At 40.2% G+C, this 23,485-nt stretch overlaps 1 protein-coding gene across 24 annotated transcripts in view; it reads left to right on the top strand.

Annotated features, from left to right (window-relative positions):
- Nucleotides 1–23,485, top strand: part of PCDH15 (protocadherin related 15) — a 736,955-nt gene that overhangs the window by 507,655 nt on the left and 205,815 nt on the right. For all 24 annotated transcript variants that reach the window (XM_021381881.1, XM_021381890.1, XM_021381879.1 and 21 more), the window contains one exon: nucleotides 18,888–18,996. In XM_021381881.1, the coding sequence (XP_021237556.1) occupies nucleotides 18,888–18,996 (109 nt within the window). The remainder of the gene's footprint in view (nucleotides 1–18,887; nucleotides 18,997–23,485) is intronic.

The following is a 23,485-nucleotide window of genomic DNA, read 5'->3' on the forward strand; positions in this document are numbered from 1 at the left end:
TCTTTCTATAGAAAAAGTATTTATTTTTGTGCTAATTATCCTGGAGTCCTTACGAGTTGCCAGCAGGGACCTCGCAGTCTGTGGGGCTAGCAGCCCTGTGGAGCACTGGGGCTCAAAGGAGATGGGTCTGAGCGTAGGACCGCTAACTGAAAGCCAGTGACAAAAAGCTCCTCCAAACACACAGTTTTGAAACTGTGTAAACTGACTGTTGGTAAGATGAAATCTGCCACAGAAATTGAGTTTTTTGATTATTTTTTTTCCACCTGAGAATTGGGTCTTGGGTTTTGAATACTTCATGCAAGGGGAAAAAGATTCATTGACTTTCATATATGCAAAGCATAATAAGCCATCAACATTTGCATGCCTTGTTGATTCATAATGTTCAGAATTTTAACTATTCAGTAAATGCAATGAAACTTCAGTATATCTCGACGAAAAGTACAAATGCATCTTATTTGAAATTGCTTCAGAATTCCAAGTAAGAAATAGATGCATTTTGCATCAGACCAATGATTATGCCATCAATTGACAGTTACTTTCTAAAAGTTACCTTTTATATTTTCATTACTTGCTTGAATTCTGAAGTCAGTCACATCATGCTGTAGGGAACACAGGACACCTCTGTAATTAACCACGTTCAGTCGGTTCTGCCCAAATAGCATCTACACTTACTTACCTATAGCTTACATAAAGCTAATAAACATTGCAAAGGCTGTGCTGCTTCTCAGTACCTTTGAATGTATGGCAACTGCATAGCAATTGTTTTTAGCGGGATTTCAGAGCAGTTCCTTGCTATCTGATGGTACAAATCATAATTCCTTCCAAAAAGAAAATGTCCTAGAAATTTTCTCTTAGAGGCTTGCTAATATAAAACTCACTGCAATGCAAACAAAATAAAACATAGGTTAATGAAATGTAGCTGTGCTGAGAAGTGTCTAAAACTTTCAGAAATCACTTGGCCCTGTTTTAGTTACAAGGTCAGATGTTTGTCAAAGATTGAAGTTCATCGGAATGTTCTATTTATTTAATTTTTTACTTTTTACTGTGGGAAACACCTATACAGGGAATGCATTTTTATGTATGGTAACTTAAAAGCAAATGGCCTTCCCTGTGGTTTGAGAAAAACATGCAGTCTTCATAATTCAACATGGTAAAAATGCAGCGTGAGTTTAAATGTGTGTGGTTAAATGAAGTTTAACAAAGACTTTCAAACCTATAAAGGTTTTTGTCCTGTATGAAGGTTAAAAAAAATGTGGAAAACCAGGAATGCTTGTCACTGACGAGGGTGTTTTTTTCTTAAATTTTCTTCTGTTCATGACCACTGAAAGGCAGTGCATCTGGATGAGGGGATGAAGAGTCAAAATCCATAGTGACACATCCTGTTCAATCACTGGGTTTTCTTGCCAATTCAGTTGTTAGTGGTTAGGTATGCCACATTCAAATCTGCAAGTGTTCTTGGCTAACTGAGGAAGTCGTTAGGTTCTGAAGCAGTTATATCTCAATATGCCTTTTTTCTCTTTATCACACATATATGTATAAACAGACTTGGAATCTTTTATTTAAAAATGGAAAGAGGCAAGCCAGCTTTTTTGCTTATTTTGTGTGTGTAGATTATGTGCTATGCTTATGATTTAGTTACAACAAGCATCAGGTGAGATTTAATTGGTTTCTAATTATTCCTTTCTCAGCAGAATAAATGCTCCCAAGGTTTTGGGACTATTAGTAAATGCAGTGAACTTTTTTGCTTGCTGTGTGAAGCACTGTAACATGATTGTAAGGATAATAGTCTTGGTGTGTTTAGACACCTAAACAGATGAGGTAGTTAAACCCACATAGCGTACAGTGGAAAGTTTCCATGCTCTGGTCAAGGATGATATTTGCACTTCATCCTAGAATGAGACCATGATTGACTTCATTTGAACATCTAGAGTGTCAGTGGGGTTTTGTGGCTTTCATCAGTAAGAGAACTGCGTGTTTCTCCTAATATTTTTTGCAAGGAAGGAATCACAGAATCACTGAATTGCAGGGGTCGGAAGGGACCTAAAGAGAACATCAAGTCCAACCCTCTGCTAAAGCCGGTACCCTACAATAGGTCGCACTGGTAGGTGTCCAGATGGGTCTTGAGTATCGCCATAGAAGGAGACTTCACAACTTCTCTGGGCAACTTGTTCTAGTGTTCTGTCACCCTTACTATAAAGAAGTTCTTCCACATGTTTGTATGGAATTTCCTATATTCAAGTTTTAGGCCATTACTCCTTGTGCCGTCACTACGCACCACCAAGAAGGGCCTGCCCTCATCCGTTTGCCTCCCACCTCCCTTTAGATATTTATCAGATACTCTCTCAGTCTTCTTATTTCCCCAAGCTGAACAGACCTGGAAGTTACCTAGCATTTTGGATAAGTAGCTGTGCAATAATATCTGGCATTTAGACTTAGCTGAAGTTGCAAGTATGTCAGGGGACTCTAGGAGAGTTTGTTGGCTGTTTGTGCAGACATGTCTTGCTGCCTAGCCTGGTAGTTATGCTCTTCCTCTTTCTGAGAAGTTTTTTTTTTCTTCCTCCCATCTAATTCTTTATCTCTTCCAATGTTAGAAACTCATCTTAGCTTTGCATACTGATGTGCGTTTCTCAGTAATCAATACATGGGAAAACAGCAAATTTCTGATTAAATGTGTTGTGTTCATCTGTGACTTTAACTAGCTTCCCATTGCCTGAGGATCTCTCTTGCCTTTAGAATAACAAATGCCCATGTTCTTTGTATCTCGTGGCTTCAGAGCTTGATAGGAATGGGAAGTAAGCATGCTTAGTTTTTAAATGAATGTTTAGTTTGGAAGAGCAACTTCTAACAGCCATTATTTCAGAGTTCCTATATAATCAGTGTGACAAATGATCGAAGGTGAAAGTTAAGGATTTCTGCAGCTGTTCCCTAATAAATGTAGGAGCTCCAGATCATAGAAAATCAGGCTTTGCGTTACAGGATAGGTTGTTACATGTTTGGTTTCACCATATACATGTTGCCCACATTTCCATTAAAGCTCAGCATATGTAATTCCATAACCATTTTGCATTTTCTTCATAAGTACTCCTGTTTCTGAGCATTAAACCAAATAATACTTGGAAATTTTTATTTCCTACGTGAAGGGTTTATATACTTCCCTGTCTGTATATTATATATTAGAGTATTTACCTATAGTAAAGCACGACAGCTGTTGGTGTGTGTTAGACGAAAATTTCTGAGGAAAGGTAGCATGTGCTTTCAGCTGTTAAGATATAAGATAAATGAGGTCCTGTGTATTTAAAAGCCAAGAACTAGTTGGTAGACAGCAGTGGCATCTGTCACTTCAGCCATGCTACAAGAGCTAACCAGAGAAATGCATTAATAAAAAGGTGGGCTGTATCTATACGTTCTTGGGTTGTTTCTTATTCAGTAAATGAGAAAAGAATCTCTCTAGTGCCTAAGGCCCTTTGCCACTGGCTGAAAAATGAGCAAATTGACCCATTTTCCAGGTATTAATCTTTCATTAGCAACCTAGGTAAAACCTAAGGCTCGGATTAGGAAAGAGAAAATGAAGATTGATTTCTGTGACAGGTATGTATTTGTCAGTGTATTTTTATTGAGAAAGGCAAATTGTTATGGCCAAGTTGTTTTCAGCATATCTGAGCAGCAGGTAGCAATTTTTCTAATTAAATTTAAGCAGAAATGCATGATGAACAGATAGGCAATCTTGAATTGCTTTGGAAGTTGGAAAGCAATTCAAAATTGATGATAAAAATCCTCTCTCGGGTGCAGTTTTCCTTCTGACATTTAAGGATAAACTTTCCGTTTGCATTTTTTTCGCTCTTTTCACTATAATTACAACAATATCAGAGGTTATTTGATAATAAGTTCAAGGCAATGGACGATGTTAAATACACAGTAGAATTCACAGTAAATTTCCTATCTTAATATTTTTTTCAAATAACTTGATACAAATGAGTTGAATTAACTATGAAAATGGCTCTTTCAGCCAAGTCAAAATGAATGGCTTTGGTAAGCTATTGATTATCTGCTAGCGCGTGATAAGTAGTCACAAAAGGAGTTTTAAGTCTTCTGTAACGATTGATTGCCTAACTTCCATATGCAGTCTCTTGATAAGTAGAGACTTTTTTTTTAACTGAAAACTAGTGAAGCATGAGAAGGTTAAAATAATAAGGATGTGAAGTCACAGACAATTAATTTTTATGTATTTGGGACTATACCAAAACAGTGTGACTAATTAAAAAGAATTATCAGTAAAATTGACAGTAACTTTAATGTGGGATTACACAAAGCAGAGAAGTGTTCTCAGTAATCTCTCCTAGGTAGGCAAGCATTTCACCTGCTTGAATCACTGTCCAGTACTGAAGATTAACTAGTGATTTTAAATACAGGTGCACTTTAGATAGAGGACAAGTAAACTTTCCTCCTTTAAACTTTAAACAGTAGTACAGGAAATGTGATTTAAATGTGGAATTGTTATGGTGGAGATTCCCTCTCATGTTTGGTACATGGAGGAAAATGAGGAGCGAGATGGCTGGGAGGGTGATATGGGTAGTGATTTTCATTGAAAGATAGAGCAGGAGCACACGTGGACATGGTTTTTCATAACGTGCACAAAGAATTGGTTAAATATGCTTTATATGCTTTGGCTTTTCAGTAATACTAATCTTTCTTCAGTGCATAAGCAGAGATTTCAAGGGAAAAAAGGACCAAGTTTGGCTGAAAACCAAATAGTTTTGGACAATATGTAGTCAAAAATAAAATAGGAAGAAAAATAAATATATAATTGCAGGTGGTCTTTGAACATGTACTTGAGGCAAGATAAACATGTTTGTTTCCAGGGTTATCTAGCACCCTGTGATACACAGTGGTTATGGGCTAGGAAGAGCAAGAACTCTAGTGGATCCCTAGAGATCTAGTCTAGACTGTGTATTTGGCTGATGGTGAAGACAGGCTAATATTGTAGGTATTTATCAAGGTATAAAGTGAATTTTTAAAGAGTTTTCTTCAAAAATTGAATAGTATTTTAATAATTGAAAGTAAAGGAGAATAAAATGGTAAAAATGACCAATTTGATAATATGCTTAACTTTAATGGAACCATCTCCATATTCAGAAGAATTCTTTTGTTTATAATTTTCTTTAGAAACTAAATGGGAATGCTAATTGAGCATATTGAATTCTTATAGCTTTGTCAGAAGCTATAAAGAAAAAGAGCTTTGATTTTTTGCTTGGAAAAGTAACTGTGGAGCTGTAATTAGAAGTCATTTCCTTTTAGAAATGAAAATAATCTGCTTTGATTCAAGCTTTGGACTGGCAGATCAGCCAAGTAAGCTAAATATGTAAGTGTTGAAGAGAGATCTCCAGAGCTCTTGAGTGGGTTTGATGTGCACCATAGCACAGGTTTACTGGTATAAACCCACTTCTCTTTATGTGGCAGAACTAAAGCCACTAATCTGCGGAATTAATTACCAAAATTACCAAACACTCTAGTCTTAATTAAAATATCTTGCTATTTTATCCTATCATATTCTTTATTCACTCTTGAGTTTTCATTATGAAGTGGGGGAAAAAAAAATCAACATTTTTTGAAATAAATTAGACTTCAGTGTGATGTAGTAGGCTATGGAGCTTACAAAAAATAATTACACAAGGAAAGTGTGATTCCTTGCTTCTTCAATAAATCCCTCTACCTGGTGTTTGGGACTGTCTTGCTCTTTGTAAAGCCATGATGGGATTTCAGATATGAAGTAATTGTGCCTTTCTCTCCTGTAAACCTTCGCTTCAAGAGAGGAAAGAGTGCCTCAGAAAGCATCGTCTGTGTCTCATTCTGAGCTCAGGCCTCTGTCTTGAATGTACAATCAGCTACTAGTGTGAATTAATTGCTGTCTTGGATGTTTGCCATGATAAAAAAAAGCAACTTTGGCGATATGCTCTTCTGTTTTCTGTTTTATAAAACAGTGTTTGTTACGGCATGAAGAGCAGCTATTGTCAAAGAGGAACTGTGTGTATTAATTTACTTGATCCTTAAATGTCATTTAGAAACATTTAAAGGTTTTAAATGTTGACATTTAGTCAAAATCCTTTTACAGTGGTGCCTTATCAGTGAACTTCACTTCAGAAAAAATCTCATCGATGTCATAACACCGCTTCTCATAGAGATAATTATAATTTCTGTAGCTAGCCCACCCTATTAAACTGTAAACTAGCTGTTCATTAAGGGTTGGGTTGGGGAAAATACTGCTCTTGTCATTTTGTTCTAACAATATAGAGGGGGCAGGTTATTCAAATGATCAAATATTAGTGCAGCAATTAAGGTTCTGCAGATAGGGGCAAGTACAGACCCTTAGATAACTGGAGATAAATGAATAGAGGCTCTTCTCTCTGGGGTGTACATGTCCACCTCAGGTGACTTGTCATCACCACCAAGTCCAGTGGCTGTTCTGGGAAATGGGGAGCAGGGCTTGCTGTCACCTCCTCATCAGCAGTTGCACCATACACACTTGAGGGTGTGGACATGAACATGTCCACATGGTTGTCTTCGTGGCCCTTCTCTGGACCCTCTCCAGTAGCTCCACATCTTTCCTGTATGGGAGGCCCTAGACCTGGATGCAGTGCTCCAGATGGGGCCTCACTAGGGCAGAGTAGAGAGGAACAATCACCTCCCTGTCCCTGCTGGCCACCCCTCTTCTGATGGAGCCCAGGATACCATTGGCCTTCCAAGCTGCAAGAGCACACTGCTGGCTCATGTTCAGTTTTTCAACCACCAGGACTGACAGGTCCTTCTCCACAGGGCTACTGTCAAGGAGTTCTCCCAGTCTGTACACATATCTGGGATTACTCTGACCCAAGTGCACTTTGCTATGGTGAACGTTATTAGGTTCACGCAGGCCCATCTTTGAAGTTTGTCAAGGTCCCCTTGGATGGCAAAGTGTCAATAACGTGTCAACTGCAGAAGTTTGCTTTGTAAAGTACCTGCTTTTCCTTCTGGAATAGTACTGGGATTTTAGAAGAACATTCAAATATAAGAGTAGAATTTAGCTATATTTGAAAAAGATGTGGTGATGAACTTTACCTCATTCAGAATAATAGAAACGTAATACAGACGTATCTGTTCATGGAGCAGCAGAATTGCTTCTCTTAGTAAAACAGATGTTTTCTTCCAAAAATCAAGTACGTGGGTATAGCAAGTTGCATATGTGTGCACCCACAATCTATGCAACTATACAAATTTATTAAAATTTGTTTATTGAATCATATCGAAATTTATTGAAAAAATATTGGGAATATGTTTGGGAAACTAATTTTTTTATAACCTTCCCTCTAAAAGAGGGAGTAATGCCACTGTTAATGTTACCATTAAAGAAGCAAAAGTGGTCATGGTTATGGTGGCAGACAAATGTGTACTTAATCTCAGCATTAAAGCTCTGCCTAAAATTATCTTTTGACAGAGGAAACAAGCATAAATGAGAAAAGGACAGTGGTGGACAGAGCTTGAATAAGTAAGACGTTAGGCAATTGCAGCTGGCATTCCTGTGCCTGAATGAGAGAAGTGCCTGTTTATTTGGAAATATGGGGTAAATAATTAGTAAAGTTAATGTAAATGTTTCTTCACAAAGCTTGAAGTAATGCTCTGTAGTGTTGGCACCATTTTTGCATTTTAAGTGAGCTGCTGTATTGTTACACTTTTGCAGGCAGTACTACAGATTGAAGGGTCCAAACAGTGGCACCAGTTCTGGCTCCCCAGAGGGTTCTCCTATGGCACAATTAGAAGTGGTGTCTTGGTGTCTTAAAATCTCATGCTGGAGTTTTGTTGTTGTTGTTTTCTTTTATTCTATGAACATACCTGATACTTGACCCATGCAGAACTTCTAGCCCCTGCTGTGTGTGTAGCAAGGAGCACACAGCATGACTGTTTGGATGAAGAACTTGGACGTTCTGCCCATTTTCAGCCCACCACCAGCTAATTTGGTGAGACGTTTCAAGTTTCTGCCTTGGAAGAGTCTGTGAGCAGTTGATCCTACTCACACTAACAATTTTACAGACCCTTTCCATACTGCTAGTCATTTTTTCCAGGCTGAAAGATACTTGCCAAGCCAGAATCTGCAAGTGCTCAGGGAATTCCAAGCTTTCAGTCATACCATTGATCACATCTCTTTTTGCATCTTCTACTATATTATATTATAGATGATTTTTCTAATGGCATAGAGAAGCCATCGGCTTCTTTTCCTTAATAGCAGCAAGTAAGATTAAGTGTGTGCAAACTCAGCTGAAAGTAGCAACTGTTGTCACAGATTAAAACTCTATTTTTTCCCCATCTGAGATAAATATGTTTAACTGAAAACAAAAATGGGGTTAATGTTTCATAGGCTTTCTTACTGTAATAAATTTAAGAATTAAAAAGAAAAATCTTTTAAGTCATTACGTTAGTGTCGTACTGATCTTTATCTTCTATTTTTGATGAGTCTTTGTATGTTTGGCTTGGATTTTATAACTTGCTTTCCTGCAGCTCTTCTGTGCCTCGTTCTGAATCCTGAACAGAAATAATGGCCAACGAGACAGTCTTCGTGGTTTGTATGGGAAAAAAAAAAAAAAAAGGGATGTCAGAAGGAAACGTTTATTGTTCTGTAACCGCAGTCATCACATTGTAACAAGCACAACCTCCAAATTCAATTCCCGCTTCTGCCTGAATTGCACAGGAGATTATATGTGCACACTGAGGCATGAGGCCCATTGCATAATGCATTTCGTTTAGTCTCCAGCACAGGTTCTCTGTTGGAGACATTTCTTATAAAGAGTGTCAGACACAGAAAAAGCAATTTAGTAAGCACTGTGATCAGATCCTGATGCAATTCTTTTTTGGGCCTGCTGTTTCTGGAAGACATCATTGATAAAAATAGTCTCTATTTTCCTCTTTGTTCTGATTCATTATGTTATCTTATTGTTGCTTCAAAATATCTTTCCCCCTCTAGAGTGGCTTGCTTTTTTTTTTTTTTTTTACCAATAAATGAAAGGAATTGTGGTTTTTTTTGACAGCATACTTTAACAACTTGATCTATCTGGATATTGGAATTTTATACTTTTCATTTTAGTAATCTGCATAAACACTGGACACAACAGCAAACCAAGAACACAGCTACCATGCATCTTGTGAACAGTCAAGTAAGCTGCTAAAAGCTACTTGACAATTGCAGTGCTTAATTGAGAAAGTATTTTACTGTTAATAGCCTATCTCATGTCTTGCTTCTTCCCATCAGCCAATAAGGCACTTTTTGTAACTCTAGGGAAGACCTGAGAGGTGAGCTCATGCATGTCAACAGCAAAACTTATCCACTACTGCTTTTAGCCCAGGGCTTCTAGAAATGAAGATCAACTTCTTTAAAGTCAATAGAACATTTATATTTATTTCAAACAACTATATCCACAGATCAACCTTCATTATTGTTGTTTGCTGCTTATACAGATGTTTGAAGTGGACAATTTTAAAGATGATTTCGTAATACTCACGTTTCTATATACTGTAAATCATTAGATTCCCCATTGCAGTCTGGTTTAACACAGTACTTATTCAACTTGTTTTATTGCAAAGTGCCCTTTCACCACCTTTGCTTGCTCAGCAAAGCAGGAATTGCAGGAGTGCTGCTTGGATTTGATTTTCATCACAACTGTGGACTTTCCATATAGATGGTTGGACTCTGCAACATCGTGTGATAAAAAGTTCTATTTGAGCAGAGAGTGAGCCCTCTGGTTTTTGGGATTTCAGACAAGAAGTGTGCTTGGGGAATGGACTGCACATCTCTAGGGCTGAGAAACTTGGGTTTTAAAGGAGTTCTTTTCCTCATGTGGCCTTCTTCTTTCTTGGGGAACAGTTTTCCAGAGAAAGCTGTTTTGCATCTGATACAGTAACTGAATTATTACTATATTTTTACAGGTTGTTTGTTAGTGTATCAGCTAAATGCCATTTTTGCAGTGTAACTCTTAAAATGGGAAATCTTTATGATAAGCGTGATATTTCCCACTGATAGTCCAAAAGTTTGGTGTTCTGTACTGTGTCAGAGGGGATTAGGAAATCCTGTTCATTGTCTGCTGATGTATTTGTCCTGTGTCTGACCTTAGGGAGACAAGAAGAGGGGGAAAGTTGAAACCCTGCAAGTACAGGGTTTCATGTGACATAATCAATCTGACTAATGAGGCATTTTTTGGTAGTATCTCAGCTGAATATGCTTTTCCAGTCTTATTTTTTTCATTATAAACGAACTTGTGGTTGAATAGCCCCATAAAGAATTTTCTTTCAATGACACAAGAGTACTTGCCATTGGATTTATGTGTGTTAACTGTCACAGCCCTCCTTGTATTGGCAGAGCATCCAAAGCAGAAGCAAGAAATGATGCTGGAATGGTTTTGTGATTCTTCCTGCTGTGTTAGTACTGTGTGCTGGCAGAAGTGTGTGCACTTCTGCACAGCATGGGTATAGCTTTGCTAATTTCTGGTTCACAGCTTGTTCTCCAATCTCACATGTTCTCAAGGAAAGCACATGGAGAACCAGTGTAACTGATAATTCATCAGCTCATCTGAATCCTGGTTGGTTTAATGCTGTAGGGGTCGCTTTGAAGGAGTTACGGGTTTCAGCACAGGGTGGTGCGAGTTGCTTTACTAATATTTTGTATCTGACAAAAAGCTTCTCATTCTCATCTGCGTGGAGTTCTCGCCGGTTCAGTTAGTTCAGCAGCCTGGCTGTGCATGTGACGTGTGCTGAAGGCCCCAGGCTTCACTGGCAGTGCACTGAGCACAACTGCAGCTCCCTGACAGGCGAGCCTGTGGCATAGGGCTTGCCAGGGCTTAGAGTGGCAGTGTGAGCTGTCTTGTGTTAGCTAGTTGTGCTGACACTGACGACCCTGTTCTGATAAAACGCAGGCATCTCTGTCTCTGTTGCTTTACACAGGGAGAGAAACCCCAGAAAAAAGTGATGGCTAAACGTGATATATAGTTTTATTTTGGAATATTTCAGGTTGTCAGTGAAACTCACTATTATAAAATATTGTGCTTCCTAGAATTACAGGATACACACATGAGAAAAGAATGCTACACCTGGAAATGTATGCGGTTCAGGCATTGCAAAGCATTTTGTGAATCTTCCTTAGCTTTGCCCAAGCAGGAGAGACTATAAATTGTCAAACACAGGAAATAGCCTGTACGTTCCAATTTGCCCAATTCCTTTTGTACGTTTTGTCCCAACAGCAGAATGGCCAGGCACCCTATTTTAACTTCTCTTGAAGGTCCTTGAGCCACGTGGTTGGTGCGGAATTCAGTTCCTGTTTTGTTTGGCTAAAAATATAGAGGATTGTCTGAATTCATCCCACAGCCTGGGGAAGGAGAGGGCGTTCTCAAGTAAGCATGTCCCCAGCCTCGATGTTTGCAGTTGGCCTGCACTTGGTGCTAGCCATCATTGAAAACACTGTTGCTTATTGAGGGTGTCAATGCGTGCCGCTTGACACAAAGCTCACACAATGCTTGTTTGGAAATGTATGGAAAAAGGTGACTTTTAGTCATCTGTGACAACTGAGTGTCATAATCTATGCTATCAGGCTTCCAGAGCCAGAAGCGGTCCCTGTAGCAATGCTGTCATTTGAACTGATACTGATCCAAATACTTATTAATGGTATATTTTTTTTAAAGTCTTTTTAGCCTCCCCCCAGATATTCATGAATATTATGATCTACAAGATTTGAATAAAGTAGATATACTCTTTTCTCAGTTGAATGTGTGTTCCTGTCATGGTCATGGTCTGGTCCTCACCTGCCCTTGTTGAGGATTGGTAAAGTCAATCATGTAGAGAGTTAATTAATAAACTACTTGCTTAAGCCAACAACATCCACACTTGTTGCAGTTGACTAGAACACAATAATTTTGATTGCAATAATAATTTTAAAAAATGCTCTCTGCAATACATTGAAAAACCCAAACTCTGAAAATACCATTTTCATTTTTTCCCCTTTCCCTCTTATCTTCTCTAGAGGAAGAAATTCACCTTGAATCAATAAAGTTTAGCTCTGTATCTCAACAAGACCGTGGAAAAGGGAGCAAATCCAGGATTTAAAGTAGAACTGTCCCCAAACCTGCTTTTAAAACTCTCTGAACTTGTGACTTGTAGCAAATACCAATCAGTGCTTGTCCTTTCCTCATTTGATACTTAGCACATGATAGAAATATTGCCTTAAACAGAACTGTCAGTCTTAATTCAGCATGGCACCGCATGCGATACGGTACGGGTAGCTAACTGGAAGTCCTCAACTGTTGTCTGGTCTTGCAGTTAGGGTCTGGTACTTCATGATTCCAACATGAAATTATTTAGTAACAAAAAATATTGGGAAAACAGTGTTAGGTACAAGTAGAAATGAGCTATTGATCTGAGGGGTTCTAGGTCACTTCAAAGCTGTTGGTTAGCAATGCATGAAGTCACTGTGTTCTGGGAGGTGTCTGAGTGAGCCTATAGGTACTCAGAAGTATTTATTTTATTTTTATGACTTGTGACGTCATCTGCAAGTTTGTTATTTGGGTTCTTTCCATGGCCTGCCTGATTGTGTGTTCTAGTGCTGCGGACACCTGGAAGTCTATTAATACCCAACCCAATAGCTGAGAGATCTCTAATGGGGAAAAAATAAATAAATTATTGCAGAATTTAATGTAAAACTCACTGACAGAATATATATTTTTTAAGTGGCCTGTTTCTGCCAGCTTGTGAACCCTTTTATGTTCTTCATGTGAATGTGACTGCTTTTTGAGGAATGCCTGTTTATTCTGAGCAACTCTGCCTGTATTGCTGCTTAGCTACATAGTCTCGCTTTGCTCTTTCTCACACCTGTCTCAATAAAAGCCACAAGTGCTTTTGCCTCTTACTTATAGAATCATAGAATTGCTCAGGTTGGAAAAGACCCTCAGGTTTTTGCTTCTTCAAGCAGCCTGTTTTCTCTTCTTTTTAATTAGTTTCCACCATGGAGCTCTCCTCTGAGGAAGAGTATCACCGTGATGCTTTCTCTGTGTGTCTTTTTGAAGGATGGTGGGATCTGATTACTCTCTGTCAAATTTGCACTGGGTTGTGCTCACTCCGCAGAGATGCAATCAGGCTCTGCCAAAGTCTGGAGCTGCCTCCTGTAACTCGCCCTTTCCCTCTGAGGGCTGAACAATGCTGGAGTTTTTCTATGTCTGTGACACTACGGGGATCAGGGCTGGGCCCTAGCTGGGCTCCCTGGGCCCCAGTAGCTTTTATGCCTAATGGCAACACAAATGGGACCTGGGAGATGCTGCAAGCACCTGTTGAAGCCTTTTCAATTTTCAAGTGCTCACACAAGCAAGAAATACTGTAGGTAGTAAGTATGGTCTATTGAGCAAAGCATATTTTGACTACAAATTTTTCAAGTAATTATCATCAAGTTTATGTACAATTTCTGGAAAGATCTTTAAAGTACTTTTACAAATTCATTAACATACTTAATGATGGCATCATCGGTGCAGTTATATTTTCATAGTTCTAATTTAAGTGTTAGTGAAAAAGATACTTGCATTATCCACTGATTATTAAAATAATATGAAACTACTTTTAGCTTTGCTTCAAGGCACATCAATCTGTTTAATTCAAAACCCCTTCAAATTATCCCTAAACGTTTGAACTGATTGTGATTGATCTTGTTGCATAGTATCTTCTAGTCTATGAGTGTCCCATTTCAGAGTGCATTCAGTACTTAGAAAAGCAAATTACAAGTTGCATGGAAGAAAAAGGTGATGGATTTAATCTTTAATTCTTTGTTTCCTTATACAACTTGGTTCTGTTCTATTGATTGCTTTGGTTTGGAATAGTTAGTGTAATGGTTGGCAGCATGGGATAAATTGCCCATTGTTCAAGTAAGATCTGGTTTATTTCAAATGTGGTTTTTCTAAATTCTAATCTTCAGCTTCTCCTTGAATTGGAAAGTAAAGCAAAGCCCGTGTCCTTGCTCTCTGAGTTGCATATCCTCTAAGCATTGCTTCAGCCTGGTGTCAGCAGTCAGGTGCAGCTGACAGCTTGTTATTGGCAAGGTTAGATAGCCCACTGCTTCTCCAGCCAAACACTTCTGCATGACCTGCAACATTGTAATTGTGGCTTTAAAACAGAACTAGTCTTAGCAAATGAAATTGCTTTTGTTGCAGGTATGTTTCTAACCATAATCTAGATTTGTCTGTGAGTGCTTCAGCTGATTTGTACTTATAAAATTAACTTCTTTTTTTTTTGTCTTGAACAATTCTGCATAATCTTGTCTCTCAGCATGTAACTTCTGTGCAGTCCTAAACCATTTTAAAAATTCAAATATATGTCAAATAGATCATCTTCTCTCTTTTTTTCTGCCTATTTTGAGCCAGTCTTTCTCATTACGCTTTTAAGAGTTTAATTTTTTAAGGAGTCAAAAGTGGAAACAAAAGACCTCTTTTTGCTAGTTGGGAACTGCGGAAAAAGCCGTAAGTCATGGGTGTTCAATCTTTTAGCTTTCCTGGGACTCACTGAGTGAATCATAGAATCATAGAATGGCCTGGGTTGAAAAGGACCTCAAAGATCAGAGAGTTTCAACCCCCCTGCTGAGTGCAGGGTTGCCAACCACTAGACCAGGCTGCCCAGAGTCACGTCCAGCCTGGCCTTGAATGCCTCCAGGGGTGGGGCATCCACAACCTCCTTGGGCAACCTGTTCCAGTGTGTCACCACCCTCTGTGTGAAAAACTTCCTCCTAATATCTAACCTACATCTCCCCTGTCTCAGTTTAAGACCATTCCCCCTTGTCCTATAGCTATCCACCCTCGTGAACAATCGTTCCCCCTCCTGTTTATACGCTCACTTCAAGTACTGGCAGGCCACAATGAGGTCTTCCTGGAGCCTTCTCTTCTCCAAACTAAACAAGCCCAGTTCCCTCAACCTTTCTTCACAGAAGAGGTGCTCCAGCCCTCTGATCATCTTAGTTGCCCTCCTCTGAACTCGTTCCGAGAGCTCCATGTCTCTTGTGCTGGGGCCCCCAGGCCTGGACGCAGTACTCCAGATGGGGCCTCACAAGAGCCAAGTAGAGGGGGACCACCACCTCCCTCTCCCTGTTGGCCACTCCTTTTTTAATGCAGCCCAGAACATAGTTGTCCTTCCGGGCTGCCAGCGCACACTGCTGGCTCATGTCCAGCTTCTCGTCCACCAGGACCCTCAAGTCCCTCTCCGCAGGGCTGCTCTCAAGGAGTTGTTCCCCCAGTCTGTATAAATACCTGGGATTGCCCCAAGTGAAGAGGAATTGTTTTGGGTCACATGTATGTAGGTCATCTCAAAAGTAATGCCTCCCATTTATTTTCATGGAAACTGCAACAGATACTATAAGCACAGTAATTCTGTTGGATAGAGCAAATTCTCAGCTACAGAACACTGTTTTTCAACATAGTCACCACTATTAACTGTGCATTTTCCCCAGCAATGAACTAGAGCCTGCATGCTGCAGTGACCCACTGTCGCTGTCACCACTGTTGAAATGCACTACTCACCACCTCACTGTGCTCACACTCGCTGTTTGGTCTCCATGAATGTTCAGCAAGCGTCGATGAATGTTAATGGGTGCCATTTTTTCTACATGAAGGAATTCAGTGACAATGCCTTTGCTTCATCTGTACTTTCATGTGAGATACCATTCTGTCAGACTGTCTCTTTGCTGCTGTCTGTCACACGGCAATGAAATGTAATGGGATATTGGCAGGAAGGTTCAACCTCTTTCCACCAACATCATCTATGACATCATGGGCCAGCATAGTAAAATAGGAGGCATTACTTTTGGAGCATCCCTCATAAAATAGTTAATGTATCTCAATTCCCTCAGCCACTCCTCATAAGACTTGTGTTCCACACCCCTCACCAGCTTCATTATCATGGATTCCTAGAATGGCTTGGGTTGGAAAAGACCTCTAGGATGCCCTTCTCTGGACATGCTCCAAGGCCTCAATGTCTTCCTTATAGTGAGGGGCCTAAAACTGAACACAGCCCTCAAGATGCAGCCTCACTAGAGCTTAGTACAAGAGGACAATTGTCTCCCTGCTCCTGCTGGCTACAGTATTTCGGATAAAAGCCAGGATGCCATTGGCCTTCTTGGCCTCCTGGGCACACTGCTGGCTCATGTTCAGCTGAGTGTTGAACAACACCCCCAGGTCTGTTTCCTCTGCACAGTCTTCCAGCCACTCTGCCCCAAGTGCGTAGCATTGCCTGAGGTTGTTGCGACCACAGTGCAGGACCCAGCACTTGGTCTTGCTGAACTTCATCCTATTGACCTCAGCCCAGCAATCCAGCCTGTCCAAATCCCTCTGAAGGGTATTCCTGCCCTCAGGCAGATCAACACTTCCTCCCAACTTGGGGTCGTCTGCAAACTTACCGAAGGTGCTCTGAATCCCCTCATTCAGGTCATCAATAATGATATTAAACAGGAGAAGTTCCGATACTGACCCCTGGGGAACACCTCTTGTGACTGGTCACCAGCTGGATTTTGACTCCATTCACCACCACTCTTTGGGCACAGCCCTCCAGCCAGTTCTTTACCCAGCAAAGGGTGTACCTGTCTAAGCCTCCTTAACAACTTTTTTACCTCAGTTTTCTCTGATAACTACTTGCCACACAGACCTCAAAATGTTTTGTTTGGTAGGAGGGGATTGCGGAAGCAACATCCCTCCCTCTGTAAGTGAAGATCAGATTTGTGACCACCTGAGGAACCTGAACATCCACAAGTCTATGGGTCCCAATGAGATGCATCTCAGAGTCCTGAGGGAGTTAGCTGATGTAGTTGCCAAGCCACTCTCAATGATATTTGAGAAGTCGTGGCACTCAGGTGAAGTCCCCGGTGACTGGAAAAAAGTCAAAATCATACCCAACTGACCTTTTTCAGTTCAGTCAGGATGACCTGAACAGGTCAGTCAGGTCAGTCTCATCTCTGTGCAAGGAAAGATCATGGAGCAGATCATCCTGGAAGCTATGCTAAGGCCCATGGAAGAGATGGAGGTGATGTGTGTGGGAGAACCAGCATGGCTTCGCCAAGAACAAATTCTACTTGACTAGTAGGCCTTCTATGATGGCGTCACTGCATCAGTGGACAAGATAAGAGCCATGTTGTCTGTCTGGACTTCAGTAAGGCCTTTGACACGGTATCCCACAACATCCTTCTCTCTAAATTGGAAAGATATGGATTTGATGGGTGGGCTGTTCGATGGACGAAGAACTGGCTTCAGGATTGAGTCCAGAGTGTGGTGATCAATTGTTCCATGTCTGAATGGAGATCAGTGACAAGTGATGTCCCCCACTGGGAAAGCATGGCTGCCTATTTTTCACTGTTATGTGGAGTGTGTTTAGCCAGTGTATCAAAATGCGTAGTTATGCAAATTTGCCATAACTTGAGTTGGCACTGCACTGTGCCCTCTTTGTGCCATGGTTTCACCCCAGACAGCATTAATAGCACACTAGTGTTTGGTTGTTGCTGAGCAATGGGTGGGTGCCTAGGGCCCCCCCTGGGCCACTCAGTGGTTAAAAGTCACAGCCATGATGGCTTGGGGCAGGGAGTGGACTGCATGTGAGCAGGGCTGGGCCGCATGCAGGACGCAGGTTGGACATGCCTGACATATGTGGAGAAGCAGAAGCAAGGGGGCCTCAGCTCTGTGCCGGTAGGCAGATGCCTTGTGCCCAGAGGTGAGAGCTGTGCACTGATGCAGGATGACAGAACCTGGGGAATGAATGTGGGGAGGGACCTCAGTAACCTGAGGGAAATGACTTTTGGATAGGCAGTCCCTGGGTAGAGCAGCTTGTGTTTTGGTTGCTCCACATCCAAAATCACAAATGGGAGGTGCTAACCCTCTCCTAAGTTCCCTTGCATCCATCCTGCCTTGTTTTCCTTCTCCTGGCTCATCTCTTTTCCCTATAGGTTTACTGACAGGCATTGCTAAAGCTCTTGCACATTTCTTATCTTGTATATTGTATATATAAGATCTTGTAGATCTTTATAGTGGGATTTCTAAAGTCTGCCAAAGCTTGACCAAGCGTGGGCTTGTCTGGTTCTTGTTGACTAAACAGCCAAGGTTACTGGGACTGTTCTTTTCAAATTGGGAATATGAACACTGGTGTTAACACTGGCAAGTGTACTGACATAGGAAAACTTCATAAAATTTTCAAAGCAACAACAAAGGCATGCTTCTGCCATTAGGCAGGAAAGTGCTGAATTTGGTGGATCAAAAGGTGGGAATACAAATAGCAAACAAGATGAAAACCTGTGAATAAGGATAGGAAAGTCTGGTTTTCTTCCTTTCTGTTTCCATGTTCAGCATGTGAGACCACTCCACTTACCCCTAACATTGGAGATTATTGTAATGTGAGTTCCTGCGATGTCCATCCAAACTTTTCAGATATGCCTGTCCTTGTATTGTCTGTACTTTGACTTGAATTTATATTCTGGTAAATATTCTTAGATTGGATTTTCGTTTCCTTTTTTAAAGCATTTGCTGCATTTCACTGCTGTGATGATGTCTGAAATATCTGATTCAAGGGATTGTCTATAGCACTGTAGTTAAGCATTTGCTTGGACATTTGTGACTTAGAGCCTTTCTTTAGAGTTGTCTGTATAATATGAAATGTATCAAAACATAGAAGATCGCTGTAAAAATATATATGCTGTCTTCTTAATTTTTATTTTACTAGGACCTGTGCTGTAAGTATTCTCTTAAACACGAGTACTTTTTCTCCTGCAATTTCAGCAAATATCCTTTTCAGTGGAATGTTTTTGTACTAAAACAAAGACCTGCCTTCTGGCTTTCTAATTTGTTTCAAATCTGTCTGATTTTTCATTTCAGGCACATGTGAACCCAATCAGTGTCACTCCACCCATACAAGCTATAGACCAAGACCGAAACATCCAGCCTCCTTCTGATCGACCGGGCATCCTCTATTCCATCCTAGTTGGTTGGTGTCTGCTACTCTTGTTATCACTCATTATCAATCGCTTTCACCAGAGAAAAAGTGACTGGGAGCGTGGAAACCTAATAAAGGTTAATTCTGTGGTTAGTGGGATGTTTGAAATCATTGCTCTACCTATTTATGTTTAATTGCTATTTAGCAGCTTATTTCAAATGGCTATATTATTTATTATTATTTATTCAGATTAGATTCATAATTGTCTGTTTTAGCCAATGGAGCAACACAGCAAGCAAAAGGAGAAAGATTTGTCTGTGCTCATACCTGTTCTTCAATGCATTTTTTTCATTCATAGGTGCAGAGGTGCAGTAAGAGATGTTAGAGAAAGGTGATTAGAACAGGTCCCTCCCAAAGGGAGCTTAAAGGATCTTACTGCATCCAACATCAGCTTTGCTGCCTGTGTGGTTATAGAAAGAGTTCAGAGATAGATACTGCACTGGAGGTTGTCTGATACTTTGCCATGTACTTTTCTCCTGCTATTTTCTTCTGTTTGGAATTGGTTTCCAGTTGTTTAGCTTGCATGATTTGATAATGGAAGGGCCTAAGTCAGTGGTATGTGGTTCCAGTCCTCCACCTGCCCCATTCTTTGCACAGCAGAGAACTCCATAGTATTTTTGTTACCCTGTAACTAGCGTGGAAATTGTTTCTTTTGTATAAATGCATTTTTTCCTGTTTGCTACATTAAATTGCAACTACGTGTATTACTTGCTATGAAAGTATATATTTTAATAAGCATATTGCATAGTTTTTCCTTGTAAATCAAAAAAAAGTTTCTATATACTGTAATTCTGTTGTGAAAGAGGGGAAAAATAAGTTTGATTTGGTATGTCTGACATTCTCAGATCTTGAGAGAACAAAAGAGTGTCTGCCATACCAAGACAGAGCTGGCCAATGCTTAGTGTTATTGGAAATTGTTAACATGTAACTCCACCATGGAGGTAATTTTGATACATTGGTCTTTTTTTTTCTCCAAAATGAATTGCTGCCAGAGAGCTGCCTGTGGATCCCCCATGTTTTCCTTCTTAGCATTGATCCCAGCATTCCTGTTGCCTCAAGGTGGAGAAGTCTCAAATCCTGTGGCCCTTCACAGGGTTTTCAGGCCCTAGGAGATCCCTGGCAATGTTGGTTGCACATTTCAGAGCTAAGTCATGCAGCTGCTTGGGACCATTTTTTCTAAAATTCCTGCTGCACTGCAGTGAGCATGCAGGTCCCAAGGTCTGTGTGCTAGCGGAGGAGCCTGAACATCCTGCTGCCAACAGGCTGATCTTGGGGCATTTTCAGTGCTCTACTCCCAGCACCAAGAGGCAAGAGGCATGTCAAGATCAGCCTCAGCACAGCAGACCTCAGGTTTTGTTTGGATACCATTGAAGCAACTTGTTTCATTCAGACTGTATCAGGATTCAAGTCTAGAAGTCCAAGGACTTCTTCAACTATTCCTTTTCCAGCCAACACATTTCGTAAGGAAATTTGTAAATATTTTCAGAGTAAATACATAAGAATTTTCATATCTGAAAATTCTCTTAGTTTATGCATAAGTTTAGCTATTGACAGTTATGCTCAAGCACAAAATTTAGTCCATTTGTTTAAAGTTCTAAAAGTAACTTGCAAAGTTCTTTAGAATTTAGCTTTAAAAATTGCATTTCAGTAACCTGTGATATTTTTAATGTTTGAATAATTGTTTTGACCTGAAAGAAATAATTCAGAAAGATGCATTGTAGCAATTTCTTTCTTTTTTTCTTTTGCTCATTCATTGGAAGTCCTATCACTCTCACCTTTTTTTTCCCCCTTTTTGAGCCATGGTCTTCAAAAGGATTTCTTTTTAGATTTTAAGCCCATCTTCATCTTCGTAATTATATAGTGCTATTTATATTGTAGACTTTGCTGCAGAAAATTTTAAGTAGTTTCACGAGAAATGGGCTTTGCAGATATTTCTCGTTACGTGGATTTTCCCTTGCTTTAGATCTAAATGCAGTTCTTCTTTTATATATATATATATATATATAAACACTTAAAGGTCTGAGCTGTGCATACAGAATAAGAAAATAAGCTACTTACTGAATATGAGAACGATTTGGAATTCTATTTGATTCTTCTATGTTCTAATTTGGTGGTTCTTTTCCCCTGCTTGCTTTCTTCTACTGTACACCCAACCAAGTCAAGTCTAGGCATGTTCTTTAGGCACTACATGTTATATATGAAGTCTGCGCATCTTTCTCAGTACCTTAAGTATGTACTGTCAAGAAGCCTTTCTGTTAACAAAGCTCTGCATCCCTGCAGCAAGAACTCGCTTCCACATGATGTGGCCTACTAACTTTGTCCTTAAGTGCTCATAAAGATCTCTGGCTGTCATGCGTTCAATATTTTTAAGTTTTTCTTTCCTCTGATCTATTCCTTAGGAAATACCAACTTTCCTTGAAATCATGAGCTCCTAGTTTTCACCGTGGATCTATCTCTGTGATTTCTTCTGCCAGTTTCAGGCAATTAAGTGTTGTACTTGATATTTTCAAATATCAAGAGCTGAAAGATACAGCACTCTCAGGGATTTCTCTCTGCATTTGCCTGGCAGGCAGCAACTACGCAGTGAAGCCTTTGTCCAGCTCCAAAAACATCAAACCTAAGAGAGCTCTTCACAAGGTGGCTATTCCCCTGTCCTGCATCATCATCGCAGTTACAGCTGTAGTAGGCAGTTCCATCTTCCTGGAAGCAGATCAGGCAACAGCACAGGCTAAGGTTTGCTCTGCTTTGTCAGGGTGCACATATTCTTGCGTGTGTGCAGAAGCAGCTCCTGGAAAACTTTCTCTCAAAACTTCAGGCTTTCTGGTCTCTGGGGTCTTACTGTGGTAGGCAGCACCTGAGCAGGCATTGTTGGTTAGGATTTAGACATTCCAGCTGTGTTATGCTTGAATCTGTTATTTTCTGATCATCATCCTTGGTGTCTTTTCCTCCTTTAAGTGTTTTTTTTTTTTTCCCTGGATTATTTCCTGTTATCCTTATACAATATTAGCTTCACCTTCTACAATGTAGATCACTGAGTGCTTCTTAAAGCTATCTCCATCCTCTGCTGTTAATTGGTTGTCTTTCTAAGAACCTTATTTTCTTATTTCTTAGTGCTTTTTTGGATCTACTCCTTCGGTTTTTTTTATTTTCCATAGCTTCAGCATCAACCCACATGATGTGCAGCCTCCTGGGATTACAGTAATTTATCTGTCCCATGTCCTTAAAAAATCAGAATTGTTAATTAGGAGTTGAAATTGAAAGGAGTGAGGAAAAAAAAAAAAGAAAGGACCTGGACCTAGAAACCCTGAACTTATGTTGGTGGTGTTAAAGAAAAATTATTTGTTGTTGTTGTTGTTCCTGCTACTACTCTCCAGATTTCTGGTATTGATATATACACAAAATTCACAGAATATTTGTGGGGTGTGTGTGCCTGTGTGTATATATATATGATTCTATGAGATATGTGTATAGGATTCTGTGATGTCTCTCTATATATGATTCTATGATGTGTATACTCACACATGATATAGCATATGGATATCATATGATGTGAAAATTAAATTATTGCACATGAGTTTGGGCAGTAATCTGTCTCCTGGGGAAGCTACAGTCTTTCTAAAAGCAGTTTCTAGTCGTTCTGCTTCAAAAGTGAACAATAATTGCATAATTTATCAAAAGAAATGTTGAACCTTATAGCCTGTTATACAGTGCTGGGGGTATCTTGTGACAATATTTCTCTTGTTCTTGGGGCTGCTTTAAGATACAGTGACCCATGAGCTCAGGGGACTTACTGAGGCATCTTTACTACACGGTGGCTTTTGGAGCCCTACTCTGTTGAGATCCTCTCGCACCTTCCCAGCTGGGAGTCAGGTCAGCTGAGGGGAAAGTGGGTCCGTTAAACCCAAATGAAATGGGACATGGCACACGACTACAGTAAGTGGATGAAGTTTGCTGATAGACAAGCAAGGACAGAACAGACCTTAGTCTTTCAGGAAAAATGTGCTATAGACTTTACTGTCAGGTAGGCAAGAGACCGTTGCTTAACAGTGTCTGATATTTTTATGGCTTCATCCACCTCTGGCAATTAATACTGCACCACTGCTAACTTTTGCTGTGCTTTCTTTGAGAGATGTGTGGCTAAAATCACCACAGCTTGGTTCTTATGTCCTTCCATATGTTTGGCAGCCATTTGGCTTTGGCACGGTGTGCTGAGAAGGTATCTGTGCAGTTTGGAGCTGGGTCACAGGCAGCCCCAGCCTTGGCACAGCCCTTGCTGGATCTCCAGGGGTCCAGGAGTTATTCAGGCTCTGACTGCTTCTGTTTTAGCTGGCATGGAGAGTATGTGGAAACTGAACCAGCAGGGCACCATTTGCTGACAATGAATGGTACCTCTTACACACAGATGAGGTCTCATCTGTCCTCAAACAGCAGCACGGCTGCCTTGGGCTTAGTGGTAACATCCTTCTGTCATGTTTAGCAG

Source organism: Numida meleagris, unplaced genomic scaffold, assembly GCF_002078875.1.
Source record: "Numida meleagris isolate 19003 breed g44 Domestic line unplaced genomic scaffold, NumMel1.0 unplaced_Scaffold119, whole genome shotgun sequence".
In the NCBI taxonomy this organism is placed as follows: Eukaryota; Metazoa; Chordata; class Aves; order Galliformes; family Numididae; genus Numida; species Numida meleagris.